Source organism: Bactrocera neohumeralis, chromosome 3, assembly GCF_024586455.1.
Source record: "Bactrocera neohumeralis isolate Rockhampton chromosome 3, APGP_CSIRO_Bneo_wtdbg2-racon-allhic-juicebox.fasta_v2, whole genome shotgun sequence".
NCBI classification, from domain to species: Eukaryota; Metazoa; Arthropoda; class Insecta; order Diptera; family Tephritidae; genus Bactrocera; species Bactrocera neohumeralis.
The window spans coordinates 26018258-26032684 of record NC_065920.1 but is presented as its reverse complement, the minus strand read 5'-3'; the positions used below and the strand labels follow the sequence as shown (position 1 = coordinate 26032684).

Here is a 14427-nt window from a genome sequence, read left to right as displayed (position 1 = left end):
TATAAGAGAGTTTGTGGATAACTCATTTAAGCGATTCAATATCTCTCTATTTTAACCCTATTTCCTTATGTCAGTCTATTTGATTTATGCTAGTAGTGTGTTCGATTTGTCACCCTCCCAAGTTTTGGCCAATCGAAGATGGCTTGTATTAAATCTTTATTTAAACTGATATTTTTTCAGATTGAAAAGAAGACATAAATGACAAGAACATACTTGCAAAAACTTTTCCATCAAAAAAAAAAACTTCGAAAATTTATTTAATTAAGTTTTATAATGCCGGTTAAAATTTTCAATTTGATACACGAGGGTTTTTAAAATAATCCTAAAGGATTTCAGCTTCGTTCAAATTTATAATTTTGTACTTCGTATTCCTAAGATAACTTTTGATTCTTTTTTAAGTCAAAAACGAACGTTTTGGGGGTTGCTATTGTTAGTGGCAACCTTATTCAAACTATTTTCCTGTATTATTCATCTCTAAAGAAGAAAATATTCCTATATACCAGAAAAATAATAGTATTAGTCCAAAACCCGCCCTTTCGAAATCCGTGATCGGCCTATTTGAGCATCTCAAATGATCAGTAATAAAGAGTTCAAAATCCAAAAACATTTTAGAAAGAAGTTTAAATGCGCAGAAAATCTAACTATTTAATTGAATCATTAAATAAAATCGAAACTCAAGCCGGAGCAATTCAAAACTTGATGACAAATTTAATAACAACAAGAAAAACATTTTCGGTTGCACCGGTTGCTTCACAGGTGCATTGTTATGTGTTCAGTTTGTACTATATGCTTATTCAAACTACATTTTCTTTAGAAAATAATATTATTCGTGAATCTCTAAAGAAGAAAATATTCCTATATACCAGAAAAATAATAGTATTAGTCCAAAACCCGCCCTTCCGAAATCCGTGATCGGCCTATTTGAGCATCTCAAATGATCAGTGATAAAGAGTTCAAAATCCAAAAACATTTTAGAAAGAAGTTTAAATGCGCAGAAGATCTAACACTAATTGAATCATTAAATAAAATCGAAACTCAAGCCGGAGCAATTCAAAACTTGATGACAAATTTAATAACAAATATTCGACTATAATCAACGAAAGTGTGCAACGAATAAATGCTATATGATTTTCATATCTGATTATATACATACATATGTATAATATTGTATATATTATATAGAATTGGAAAAGTTTTTGCGTCAGCACGATTCGATCATGTGGTAATGTTATGAATATTAAAAGTATAGAAAATAGGTATAATATTTATAAAACCCTATCATAGCCAGTATCTATATACACATATATAGAAGAAGAAGCTTCCTTACAGCATTATTTTAGTGTGCTTACCTCTGCCAAAATATTTACTCGCGCCGGGAGCGTTTAGGGCGCGAAGCAGCAATTGTTGTAGCAGTGCTACCATTATCATTTGAATTGGTATTGCTATCGCTTAAAACTGCATTATAATTTGTATGAAGTGATTGCAAATTATTGCCTGGTACATGAGCTGTGGCGTACGTTGAAGTTGTCGTGTGATTACCGAGCTTATCAATTCCGCGTATCTTTTTGCTCGCCACAGATTGGGCGGTAACTTGCAGCGAAATTGCATGAGTGTTTAATTTTTCGGCCAACAACAGGTCTTTCAGACCCTTCATTTTCTGACTATAAAGTGTAATTACCGGACGTTTCATCATAAACTCGAAGGGATCCTCATCGGTAGGTGAGTGTGTTTTTATCTCTGCGCATGATTCTTTTTCATTTTCTTGCAACAACTTAGCATTGGTATTTGATATTTCCATTTGGACGACATTTGTGACAACAGTATCTTTATTCGGAACATTTTTCAAGCCATTTGTTGACTCATTTTTACAGACATTCTGTCGCTGTTCCAAGTGTTTCTTTTGTTCAGCGAATGGCTCTCCTCCTCCCTGTAATAAAAAATCTGGATTCAAAATTTTCTCACCACACGCGGCAGTTAGATCTGCTAATGTGGCGGTGATGTCGGTTTTTTTCACATCCGCCGAAGACTTCTGAAATTTATATTGGAAATTAACGGCGAAAATGTAAACAAAAAGTGCTATCAACGCTTACCTCTTCCTTCTTGAAATTATTATTATTAATATTACAGTTATTTGTTTCATCTTTCTTTACATCCACAATTACATGTTTCTTTTCCACTTTCGGCACCTCATTATGTGTTGTATCCTCCTTTAATGAGGAAGTTGTTGCTTCAGTTGATTTTTTTGTAGATGCAATTTCTTCATCTTCGGGGACTTTAATTACTACTTGTGATCTTATGTCATAATCGAATTTTGTTATATTGTTTACTAATGGTTTAGCCCAGCCAATGTGTAGTATTGGTGTTAAACTATCTTCCTCCCACTGACAAATCCCGTCATAGAATCGCAATAAATTTGCAAATACTTCAGAATCGCGTAGAATGCTTCTAGCAGAATGACCCGAACTTTCTGTCTTCATAACATGTGGGATCATCTCATTTGCAATATCCAAAAGTTCTTTATATATTTCCTCATCATCGCGACAACTGTATGTATATAGGCGTATGACATCCGCCGCATTAGCCCACGAAGCAAACGCTTCACGATATTTTAAAAGTCGATTATAAAAATTTCCCTAAAACACATGAGCACATATGCAGTATATAAATTAAATGGATAATACAATTCATGAGTGGTTAAACTTTTTAATATAAATCTCCATACCTGATAAGTGTAAGGGTAAACGTGATGATTGTGGTAGAATTTGCGTGCTGACTGTATTGCCTCCTTATAAAGTTGTTCACAAGATATGCGTTTAGGCGAGGGAGAGATTTCTTCTAACTCACCAAGTGTTCCTGAATATAAAATAGTTTTATAAATAGTTGGCGCATACAAAAAACCGCAAATTAATATAAAAAATGAAGTGTACGCATCATAGCTATGCCGCAAAACACTAACAAATAATATATAGCTACACATATGCATATATAATATGCACGTATATGTATGTACATATATGTATATATTATATTACTAACTGTTTACTACCGGTAGATTAATATATACTAAATTTAAGTTTCTTTGTATGGATAAAAATGTATACATATTAGGTATTGTGTATGATTGTACAGGATAATTATATATATAGTTTATCGTTTACTTTCGATTAAATAGAAAAAACTTACCCAATGCCATGGGGTACTTTGTTAAATGACCCATATCATACAATAGCCAAAGTAGTTTTTGTTGCATATCTGCCACTTCAACGCAATCGCTATTAGTTGTCATTGATATATTTATAGCTGATACAACAGCAGCAACTTCCATAGCTCTATCACATACAACTGCCAATCCACTGAGATATAACCACGAACCAGACTCTATGCCAGCTGTTATGTCCTGTCCGCGTTTATCTTCACTTCCTTTGCCATGCCACGTCACTTCGATACATTCAATTTGCTTAGAGCCAAATACAACCCAAGCATGATCTTCAGATATAGCCAGATGTACGTCACGATACCCTAACAATTGACAACCAGCGACAACAGCTAGCGCTACACCAAAACAATCCAACTTATTGCCCGACAAATAACTATATAAGTTTTGTAAATGAGCTCGATCTTTATAACTGCTTCTTATTAATGAGTGCCATATTACATCAGACACTTTTTTGATAATTTCACGTGTTGCTTGACGATTTTGAGCTGATTTAGGTTTTTCAACAACAGAGAGTATGCTTTGAAATTTCTTATATAAACCCGAGACAAGCTCGTATGTTACAACTGGAAAAGGCACACTGTTGCTTTTTATAATGCCACAGTTTTGTGCTAAGTAAGAAACTATTTAGTATATAAAATTGTTATATTGCAAAATTAGCGAAAAAAATACCTGACGATAAAGGACTGCCAACAACAGCTGCAAGGAGTGGAGGTGAAGATATAGTGGTATTCGAAGCGGCATTTGATAATGCATGTTCCGCAGCTAATGCAGCGTCGCCTGTAGTTAATGAAAGCTCGATATAACCGGCAACAATTGAGAGCAATGTTAAATCGGGTTCACTTCCACTTATCGAGGAACCCGCTTCAAGTGATCGCCGAAAAAAATTCACAACATCGGTTATAGATTTAAGGGGAAAATTACTAGGATCAACTACTGAATGGGGAAAATTTTGTCTCTCCGTTGGGTTATGCTGATTTTGTTGATTATTAGAATGACCAACAGATGGGCTCGCACTTGCACTACGAGTCACAGTGGACATTGTATTTGCACTATTATGTTTTATTCAATTCAAAGATCTTTATAAATTATTATTGATACAATGAACCAACCTAGTGACACTTTTATTGATGAAAATGGGGGACGCCACAAGTTGACAAACAACTTTTCCCGTTGCTCTATTTAGAGCTTCACCTCTTTTTCTTTATATACTCTGTTTTATTCGTTACTGCTTTGTTGCTAATGTTAACATCGTCGTAACTCATAGTTTTTTTTTTTTTAAATATCTATTTTGTAAGCACTTTGAAAAAAATTTGCGCGATATGAAAATAGTATTTATGGCCGGTTAGATTATATATTTTGCCATTAATAATCATAACTTTTAAATGAAAACATGTTATGACGTTTCACCATTGTAAAGGAACTTTAGTTTATTATGTATGTACATTTGTATTTCACTATGTGGACTAGCGAATGTCTCTTCTTAGCATACCTCCATATGGAAAAACAACATTACAACGTAATGAAATAGCGATAGTCCCTAACACATTTAAATACCTTGATAGCATTTTATTTCTGTGATTCCGATATTTAAATTAAAATTGTAATTCGCATCATATACATATATGAAATCGCCACCTGCAACTCGCGTTTTATATTTTTTGCTTTCAACTCTATTTCGATTTTCCTAGCCACTTGCGAATTGTTTACAAAACATTAAATGACGTCTTAAAATTTCTGTACCAAAACAAAAGGAATGTTAGTGTTGTGACTTTGATATCAGCAATTCCTCTATCGATTCAATTATTTTCTATGACTCACTCATGTTTTCAATAACATGATTAAAATACTTAATTTAGCTTGAAGTAAAATAAAAACTCTATCACTTTTTCTATAATATAGTATATAAAACAAATAGCATATATTAGAAGTATTATAAATATTTTAAAATCAAAAAATATTCGACTATAAATCGCCAAAAAAATTCCCATCACTAATAACAGTTTACAAATATTTGCAACATTACCGAAAATTAGGTAAAGAAATTACATTTAGAACTAAAATTATTTTATTATGAATTGCACTAGTTTTATGTTTATTTTTAAACCTACAAAATCTTGCCATCAACTGCACACTTACAAGTATCATTTATCGGTGTACAATAATATTAGAAATTAAATTTTTCGTTAAATACATCTGGCATTATCAAGTACTCGTATAATTAATCGTTACATTTCACTCGCTATATATTTGACAGATGACTCGGCATTGTTTTTCTGCAAAGAACGCATTGAATTATTCGTGGGAATTGTAACAATTTGTGATTGGTCTGATTTTATTTTTACAAAGTATTTTATAAAAAATGTCATCAGATAAAGACAAGGAGAAAGATAAAAATGCCAAAGCCGATTTGGGTCTTTTGGAAGAGGATGACGAATTTGAGGAATTCCCAATCGAAGGTTAGTGCCTTAAACCCCTTAAAATTACTAGCTAAATATAATAAATATTTGTAGATTTCAATATTGCGGATGATGATCAAGATGAAGTGAACGTGTGGGAAGATAATTGGGATGATGACAATGTCGAAGATGATTTCATTCAGCAACTAAAAGCGCATTTACAAAAACAGGCGATGGAAATATAAAATTACTCATCTATAAGTTATCTACAAATTAGTTTTAGTGAAATCAGCTAATAAATTTTGCACATTGTAAAACCGGGTAAACAAAACTGAAACAAATCGTATATATTTTAATATTATGCCTAAATGGTGTTAAAAAGTGTTATAAACAACCATAATATAATGGAAGGAAAAGCATTGAAAATCCTTTAGAAAATGTGAATTAGTTTAGCATCGCAATCATTTAATTATTAGGTCTTGGGGTCAGCTTTGAAAAAGGTTCCAGGCTCGCCTCCTGTATAATGATGGAACTATTTCTATTTTTGGTATGCTAATTTCAAGCTAAGCTATTCTCGACGTCAAAGTTAACTTCCACTGGTCTTTTTCGTGAGTTTTCGTATTGCTCATAATAATGACACCAATTTGAGACAGGAATTTTTGAAAACTTGCAATTGTCATTTACAGACAAATAATCGATAGTAAATTGGCCAAAGTTGACAATTTATGTCTTGAAATATTTTTATATATTTGCTAACTTTAATAAGCTTTTCTCAAAGGAAGATATTTAAAAATGATTAATTCACATCATTGTAAAAAGATTGACAGAATATATACCTTTTTCATCATATAACGTCAGCTGTTCATTATGTTCCCGTGTCAATTTTAAATCATATGGTGCTCTTTGTGTTGTGTTCCTTTGTTTACATTTCTCTGCAAAATTTAAAAAGTAACAAATTATTTTCCCGCTTGTTCGAATAGTTTATTAAATAATTTCATTGAAAGCAATTTTTATTAAAGAAACAAAATGCTTTCAAAAGAATATCTCGACAGTTGGAATGAGTTGTGTGCTGAATGCAAAATGGTAGAATCGGATTTGGCAAATCCTTCGGAAAAGTGGCTTACCAAAGTCCTGGTAAGCTATTTAAGGATGTTTGGATATCGAGTCGAAATACCATGCTCTGAAGAAGGATCACGGGAGAAGAGAATATTCTTAATAAAATTAGTACGACACATTGACCATATTTATAAAATTAGCGACAAATCATTTACGTTCACATATTATGACTTGCTCAAACCTTGTAAGGCAATAATTCAAACTTATGAAAATTCAATTTTTTATTTATGCTTCTACATTATTTTGAAGCTACCAAAAAGACGTCACATATGTTGGGGATTCTTCTAAATTACCTTTATTATATGAATATGTTTAAAACAGATGTTTTTAAAATGGCTAATGATAGATTAGCAGAACGGCAGGAATTGGTAGATAAAATTAAGCATACAATTGAAGATAATCGGAAAAGACAAAACAAGGCAGAAAAGGTAAATAAGCATTCCAAATACAGTCTAATGGTAATGGCAATATTTTTAGATGCACGAAGAACTAGCTTTTCTTTCCAATCAAATTCCGCTGCATAAGAATCAATTAAAATCAGTTACTTCTGAATTAAGTCGACGCGAGAGTGAGTCGCAACAAATAGCTATTGCTGTAAAGGATTTAAAAACAAAAATTGATGAACTCAAAGGAAAAGTACGAAATCTGAAACGTCTTATTGTTCCTGAAGAAGAAGGACAGGAATTACAAATGTAATAGTAGAATATGTAAAGATAATATAGGTAATAATGTCAATTAAATTCATATAATTTACAGACAGTTAAATAAAATCCAAGAACAAATAACAGAATACGAAAATCAGACACGAAATGCCGAAAGCAATCTAAAAATGCATATTTCGGACAACAACAGGCTGCAGGAGATACTAAAACTAGTTGAGTCTGCTAAAGATATCTTATCGTCAGATTTTGTAGACAGTTTTAACAGCTCTTTAAATAATCTTTTAACTGCTGAAACAAAGGTTGCAAGTTGTGAAAAAGAAAAACTGCAACTAACGCAAACCAACATTCAACACCAAAAAACTTTAGAATGTTTGCAGGAAAAAATGAAACTCGAACAACATCAATTCGATGAGGAAAAACAAAAACTTCACACATTAATAATGTCCAAAACCAAGTAAGGTGTAAAAAGCATAAATTTTTTATAACATTTAATCACATATCTTATTTTAGGGAATGTGATGTTCTAGAGGCTCAAACAGAAAATTTAAAATGTGAAATATTTGCAGTAGAAAACTCAATAAATGAGCAAGAGGATATCCAATCATATATTCAGGAAAATATTGGGGTATTAATGGAAAAGTACAAATGAATTAATTTCAATACAAAATACATAAAAAGAAAAGAAAATTGTTTAAATATTTCTATTAGCTTATAAGTGAAAATAAATTTAATACATATTATTAACTGTATATTGATTTTATTATATCTTAACCATTAAGTCAAAAAATACAATATATAAAATAGGGAAGAAGTAAATATGGTGTTATGAGGTTGCATTATCGATATCGTCTTCATTAACATCTGTATTGTAGACATATAAGTCTCGACGTCGCGTGAACACAATTTCATTTTCTTTGGGGTGTGTATTCAGTGAATTAACAACTCCTCCATTTTCACCTAAACCAAAAATACTTAAGTTTCATCAATATATAAAAAAATTAAAAATACCTACTTAATTGAATGCGTTGTAAAATTTTTCCATCAAGCAGATCCCAAACAACAGCACATCCCTCGCTAGTTCCTGAGGCAATGTGAGCATCATTAGCCATAATACCACATTCTATATGGAAATCTTCTGCCTTGTGACCTTTATATTCGGACAAAAGACTACCAGTATCGCAGTCGATAAGACGAACTGTGCTATCTTGACATGCCGCTACAATACATTGTTCGTCGCGGGTCAATTTTAAAAATGTAATGGGCTCCCCGATTTTATCACACACTAATTCCCCTACACGTATGTCATATTGACGGATACATCCATCCAAAGATGATGTTATTATTTTGTGTTCATTCGTTTGAACTGTTGTAATACAATCTCGTGCATCTTTCATAACTTGAACGGGTTCTAATCGTCGTGTTCGTATATCCCAACAGAAAACCGCATTATCACGTCCACCGGATATTGCAATGGAAGAGTCCTCATTAAAACAGACACATCTTACTCCGCCAGCGTGACCCCGCAACCGACGTACTGGAACACCGGTGGATACATCCCAATAAATTATACTTTTATCAAGACTTGATGAAACGATATAACAACTGTCGCAACTGCCTGAGGCATCTGTAACCTCATCTGCGTGACCACCATATGTTTTAAGTAGTAATCCTGTTTTAGGATTCCACAGTTTGATCTTCTTATCTGATCCGCAACTTAAGACATATGAACCATCAACTGCAATTTCCAAAAAAAAGGCTTTATCGATGAAAGTATTATTTACAGGTTCAACAAACCATTATAGCGTACTGCTCGTACCGCACCCTGCTTGCAATCAATTACTTTGCAACGGTGAAAATCCTTATAAGTGGAAATCATTTAGCTTTTTCTGTAAACACAAATATTTTGAAAACATAAACAAATAGGTATTGTATACAAAAAATCGATTACACTCGATATTTTGAAAGCAAAAAACAAACAATTGAGGATTTCATTGGTTCATTATCAGAGACTAGCTTTATTTTGATCAATTTAAGAGATTGTCTGGCAAAACTTTAGCAATTTTAAAGATTTTGTATTACCATAACCATGTATAAAGCAGATTTTTCTAAAAATCTGGTATTACCAAATAAAATGAAATTGTCCACTAACCGTTTCGATATTTATTATCGATTTTCCGATTATACAATGTAGTCAACTGACAAACCCAGAGTCATAACAAATAATTATAAATTAAATAGCAGACGGAATTTAAAGTTAAAAGGATGGTTCTTTGTAGATTTTTTCTCCAAGGTAGCTGCAGATTCGGGACTAAATGCAATAATGAACATTTGGACATCAAGTAGGAATACAATTCAATAAATTAAAATTTAAATTTCGTTGCATTTACATATATGTATTATAAATGTAATATATTTACCATTATCTAGACAACTTGTTAAAACCGATTTAGAAGCTGCAATTAATGGGAAGCAATGGCCAATATCATGTTTTGGACCCTTTAAAGATAAACCATGTATACCAAGTTTCATAGAAGATCAATCCTTCGAAGAGATTCGTTGGCTATGTTATGAAGCAAAACAAAAGAACTGTGTGGACCAATATGTCCAGCATTTCTCCAAGGAAGCGATGGAAGCAAATAATAAAATGAAAACTATGTTGCAATTATCTCCAGCTGTTATAGATGTTATTTGCCGTCTTTACGATGCACCTGCTGAAGGTAATGCTAACACAGGATTAACAAAAAGTAATGTTAATAACCCTTTCGGACTTGGAGGTAATGTTGTCAACGATACCACCTCAATATTTAACAAGCCTTTAAGTGGAAATAGTAATTTTGGTGGAGCTTTTGGCAATAATACTACTACTACAGTCGGACAAACTTCTACGCAGGGTGGAAGTATTTTTGGTGGAGGTGGTTTAGCCTTCAGTTCGCAAAACCAGCAATCTTCGATTTTTTCGCAACAGTTACAAAAACCTGCTTCTGTGTTTGGAGGTGGGGGCACACAAGGAAGTTTATTCGGGCAAACTCAAACAAATACCGGAATTATTGGCGGACTTTTCGGACAAACACCACAACCGACTGGTAATGTGTTTGCTCAAACAGCGTCACAACAGCAACAAACACAACCTACAACCAATATTGGATTATTTGGGCAACATGCACAACAACCACAATCAGGATCTCTCTTTGGACAACAAAATCCAACTCAAACAGCAACAGGTGGAAATTTGTTTAATCAAAGTATTCAGCAGCAGCAGCAGCAACAACACAATGGCACAAATGTATTTGCGCAAGCAATACAATCACAGCAAACACAATCAGCATCCGGATTCCCAATGTATCAGACTAATAAGCCTCCAACATCTTCCGTTTTTGGACAACAAAATGTTTTTGCGCAACAGAGCTCAGGAGGAATGTTTGGTCAACTATCTGCAAATACACCTGGGAATAATCCTAATAATTTGTTTACACAACCAGTCACTACAACAGATACAAATGGTATGTTTAAAAACCCACAAAACATATTCGCCCAAGCTGTACAACAACAACAACAACCTCCTCCAAATATGTTTTCGCAAACAAACCAAACCTCAACGACAGTGCAACCACCACCAGGGTTTTTCCAACAAAATATTCAATCGCAGCAAATAACAAATCAGAATGCAGCCTTTGCACAGCCGATGGGAGTAAATAACTCTTCGTTGCCTCTCTTACAATCGCCAGTGGTTAGTAGCTCTGTCTACAGCAAATTGGAGGATCTTACATCAGAAGACATTGAAGCATTCAAAGCTGACACTTTTACGCCGGGTCGAATTCCAAATGTTCCACCTCCTAGAGAGTTGATCAATTAAGCAATTATACACAAGTAACAATGACCAGGAAACGAATAATATCAAAAATAACAAACGTGTACGAAACAATGCCAATAGTGCCAATGCATAAAGGATTTCGAAAGTCTATGTGATAATGAATTCATTCGATTTATATAGGACAAGAACGACTACACGAAAAATTTAATGGAACAGTTTTCCACATTTTTGTTAACGTCTACAGTTACACAGCATGTAATGTAAAAATAAATTATTGCCTTGATCTTCATGTGACCAACAATATACGAAATTAACTAAATTTAACTCTCTGAATATGTATACTTTACCAAAATTAGCAATTCATTGAAATTAAATTAATTCTTTGCATAGTATATAGTTTTCATTTTATTGTTTACTTTCTGTAACTTCAAATATTTTTTTGCAGTTGATAAACTTTCATGCAGTTCTCAAAAACTAACACTGTTTTAGTAATTTGGAAAAAAATAATAATAATAAAAATCACCAAGTTTCTGTATTTCTAATATTCATCTGAGAAAAGCTTATTTACACATTACTATTTTCTTTCATAAAGAATTCTACTAGATACCTTCTTTTTTTCATAAACACTATTGTTTCTTGTGCGCTGCATACTTTTACAACTTATTGGCTTGTTCTACACCAATAGTGTTTATTTTTAAAACCTCAAACGCACAAGCGGCTTTATCAACATTTGAATTACACAATTCACTTTCACATTCTTTTGATGTTTGTTGTTGCCGCTCGCGTTGCGATTTTTCCCAAGCCAAGTCGAATGGATAAGCAAGAGGTTTCAGTTCATCGGGACAGAATTCTTGGGAAGGAGCTGTGGCCTGAGCTATCGAGGCACCACGAGTATGAATACGTTCTAACATGGCAGCATTATGTGTCTCGGCGTTTAACGATGTAATATATTCGAAAAGTTGTTCCTTCGTATAAATATTCGGCAAACCGCGTTTTTCGAAGAACTAAACAAAAATTTAATACACACAGATATAATTACCAAATAATATTTTGCACGACAAAATATATAAGAAAACATATATAAATGGTAAACTTACATTTATTATATTGCCACAATCGCGCATCAGAAATTCTAAAGCACTTGGGTGTTCCGGTTCAACTGACTGTGCTACGTCGATAATCCAACATTTGTCATCGTACCAAAGGATATTGTATTCGCTCAGATCAGCATGTATTAACTTTGCTTCGTTATATAACTTGTACATTGTTGCAACGATTTCTTCGTAGGCAACAGATAGTTCAGATTGACTTAAGCGTGCATCCTTAAGTTTTGGGGCGGCATTATGATTATCACCAATGAAAGACATTACCAAAACATGTTTTTTCAAAATGACCACATCTGGGCAATTAATACCGACACTTTGCATTCGCATTATATTATGCATTTCCTTTTCTGCCCACATATTTATAATAACTCGATTATTTTGTTTGCTAAAACGATCCTTAAAACGGTAATCATCCTTGATATATCTGTCTCGTTGCTTAAATTCATTTAATGTGGTTTTAAAAATTTTTATAGCACACTCTTTTGGTAACAAATGCGGGGAACATATTGTTCCACCATTACCGCTTGCATTATCTGCATAGGTGGGATCAGAATTTGCATGTAAGATCACTGCTTCTTTGCCTGTTGATATAATACCGTTTATTTGCTCCAATATTTGATTATTTATTAATTTATAGAGTAACAGGCGAGTAGGTGCGTCGACACCCATTTCTGCTGTGGCCACATTAGCTTTGCGATCGTGCATTTTATTTTTCTTATTACCTCGACGGGAATATGTCTTCAGTTGGTTAAAAACCTATATATAAATATGTACAGAATTAATTGAATTGATGTTAGCATTAACGACTTTCTTACTTGATTGGAAAGTTTCATGTCAAATCCAGCGCCATCACCCGTTGGAAACTCAGGAGGAAATGACATAACTCTACAAGCATTACGAACTCCACACAATTGAGGGTCATGCTTGGTTATCATTTCGCCCTCTTTGTCCATTTTAAATCCACATTTTGGTATTGCGTCTAATATTTTCTCGTTCGTTTCAAAACGATCCCAATCCCGCTTATGTCCACTTGCTTCGTCCTCATTTTCCAAAGAGTCATCGGAATCATTTAAGAATTCTAAATCCCCATTACGTCGAAACTTATCCAATGTTACCGTCACCTTACTATCCTTGTTCCGTTTATTCTCAATTCGTCGCAATTCTTCATTATATTCATGATCGAATTGCGATTGGAGCATTTGAGCTATAACGGCGTCAGAATCACATCCTATGGTGTCTTCTTGTGAAGCAGCTAATAATGCAGAATAATCTTCCCATTCACCGTCTTGCGATAGTTTCTCTTGATTGGTTGTTGTTGACACATTTGCAATTGTAGAATAAAGTTGAGATTGAGTATTTATTGACGTAGCTATATCAGCATCAGTGGATTCTTGCTTCGCCTGTTGTAATAAACGTTCTTCAAAACGTTTCTGTTCTTGATTATGTACACGATGTGCATATTCTTCAGACATAATTTCAGCGAAGCTCATTGTTTCTGGTGGTTTGGTTGAAGTTATGCCCCATGCATTTTGTTGTGTTTTTTGTGAATCCATTTTATTTATTTTTCTAATAATTTTATGCTCTTACTCTATTACTACAAACTATACCTACTCGGTGTTTAACTAAAAATTAAAACGTTTTATAAAAAAATGTTATTACGTTTTGTGAAATGTATATTTTTAATAAGCTACGAAATCTTGTGAAATAAGATGCCAGGGTTCCATATCACATGTTTTTCTTATTCAGAGTTGTATTTACTTTTTTTAAAAATATACCTATTTTCCTTCTCCAAATATAATTGTGTTAAAATTAACTTGTAGTTTTTTTTTAATATTTGTGTAGAAAAAATATAAATAAAATAGTATAATTATAAGATACAGTAATCAATTTTCATGAAATCGATAACTCGGTAAATAAAATTTGCAATCGGTCTCAGATACAATAATTAAAAAAATGTAATCGGGTAACTGCTCGCAAAACCGTTTTTTTTTTCTTCTTAAATTGGTATAATTTATAATTTCGTGAAATTGGTTAGGAAGTTTCTCCGTCTGTTTCAAAATCGTGTATTATAGTAGAAATGACTGAAGAGATTATGAGTCAGAAACAAATACATACGGAA

The 14427-nt window shown here is 33.1% G+C and overlaps 6 protein-coding genes across 6 annotated transcripts; 3 read left to right on the top strand and 3 right to left on the bottom strand.

Moving 5' to 3' along the window:
• Positions 1–288: 288 nt before the first annotated feature.
• Positions 289–4970, bottom strand: LOC126754177 (menin). Its single transcript, XM_050466133.1, has 6 exons — positions 3887–4970; positions 3184–3825; positions 2723–2853; positions 2091–2633; positions 864–2029; positions 289–492 (listed from the first exon to the last, which is right to left on the bottom strand). The coding sequence occupies exons 1-5, from the start codon at positions 4254–4256 to the stop codon at positions 1364–1366; spliced, it is 2352 nt and encodes a 783-aa protein (XP_050322090.1). The 5' UTR covers positions 4257–4970; the 3' UTR covers positions 289–492; positions 864–1363.
• A 498-nt stretch (positions 4971–5468) lies between these two features.
• Positions 5469–6057, top strand: LOC126752042 (probable 26S proteasome complex subunit sem1). The gene is made up of 2 exons (XM_050462576.1): positions 5469–5673; positions 5728–6057. Exons 1-2 carry the CDS (start codon positions 5577–5579, stop codon positions 5856–5858), a joined length of 228 nt encoding a protein of 75 aa, XP_050318533.1. The 5' UTR covers positions 5469–5576; the 3' UTR covers positions 5859–6057.
• Positions 6058–6580: 523 nt separating this feature from the next.
• LOC126752028 (uncharacterized) lies at positions 6581–8137 on the top strand. Its single transcript, XM_050462551.1, has 5 exons — positions 6581–6913; positions 6979–7157; positions 7207–7421; positions 7486–7845; positions 7902–8137. The coding sequence occupies exons 1-5, from the start codon at positions 6640–6642 to the stop codon at positions 8038–8040; spliced, it is 1167 nt and encodes a 388-aa protein (XP_050318508.1). The 5' UTR covers positions 6581–6639; the 3' UTR covers positions 8041–8137.
• LOC126752029 (WD repeat domain-containing protein 83) lies at positions 8077–9321 on the bottom strand. The gene is made up of 3 exons (XM_050462552.1): positions 9186–9321; positions 8404–9126; positions 8077–8348 (listed from the first exon to the last, which is right to left on the bottom strand). The coding sequence occupies exons 1-3, from the start codon at positions 9265–9267 to the stop codon at positions 8215–8217; spliced, it is 939 nt and encodes a 312-aa protein (XP_050318509.1). The 5' UTR covers positions 9268–9321; the 3' UTR covers positions 8077–8214.
• Positions 9322–9583: 262 nt separating this feature from the next.
• LOC126752027 (uncharacterized) lies at positions 9584–11594 on the top strand. Its single transcript, XM_050462550.1, has 2 exons — positions 9584–9730; positions 9819–11594. The coding sequence occupies exons 1-2, from the start codon at positions 9654–9656 to the stop codon at positions 11242–11244; spliced, it is 1503 nt and encodes a 500-aa protein (XP_050318507.1). The 5' UTR covers positions 9584–9653; the 3' UTR covers positions 11245–11594.
• Positions 11595–11715: 121 nt separating this feature from the next.
• LOC126752026 (serine/threonine-protein kinase RIO3) lies at positions 11716–14010 on the bottom strand. The gene is made up of 3 exons (XM_050462549.1): positions 13124–14010; positions 12300–13064; positions 11716–12206 (listed from the first exon to the last, which is right to left on the bottom strand). The coding sequence occupies exons 1-3, from the start codon at positions 13859–13861 to the stop codon at positions 11856–11858; spliced, it is 1854 nt and encodes a 617-aa protein (XP_050318506.1). The 5' UTR covers positions 13862–14010; the 3' UTR covers positions 11716–11855.
• Between the last annotated feature and the right edge of the window lie 417 nt (positions 14011–14427).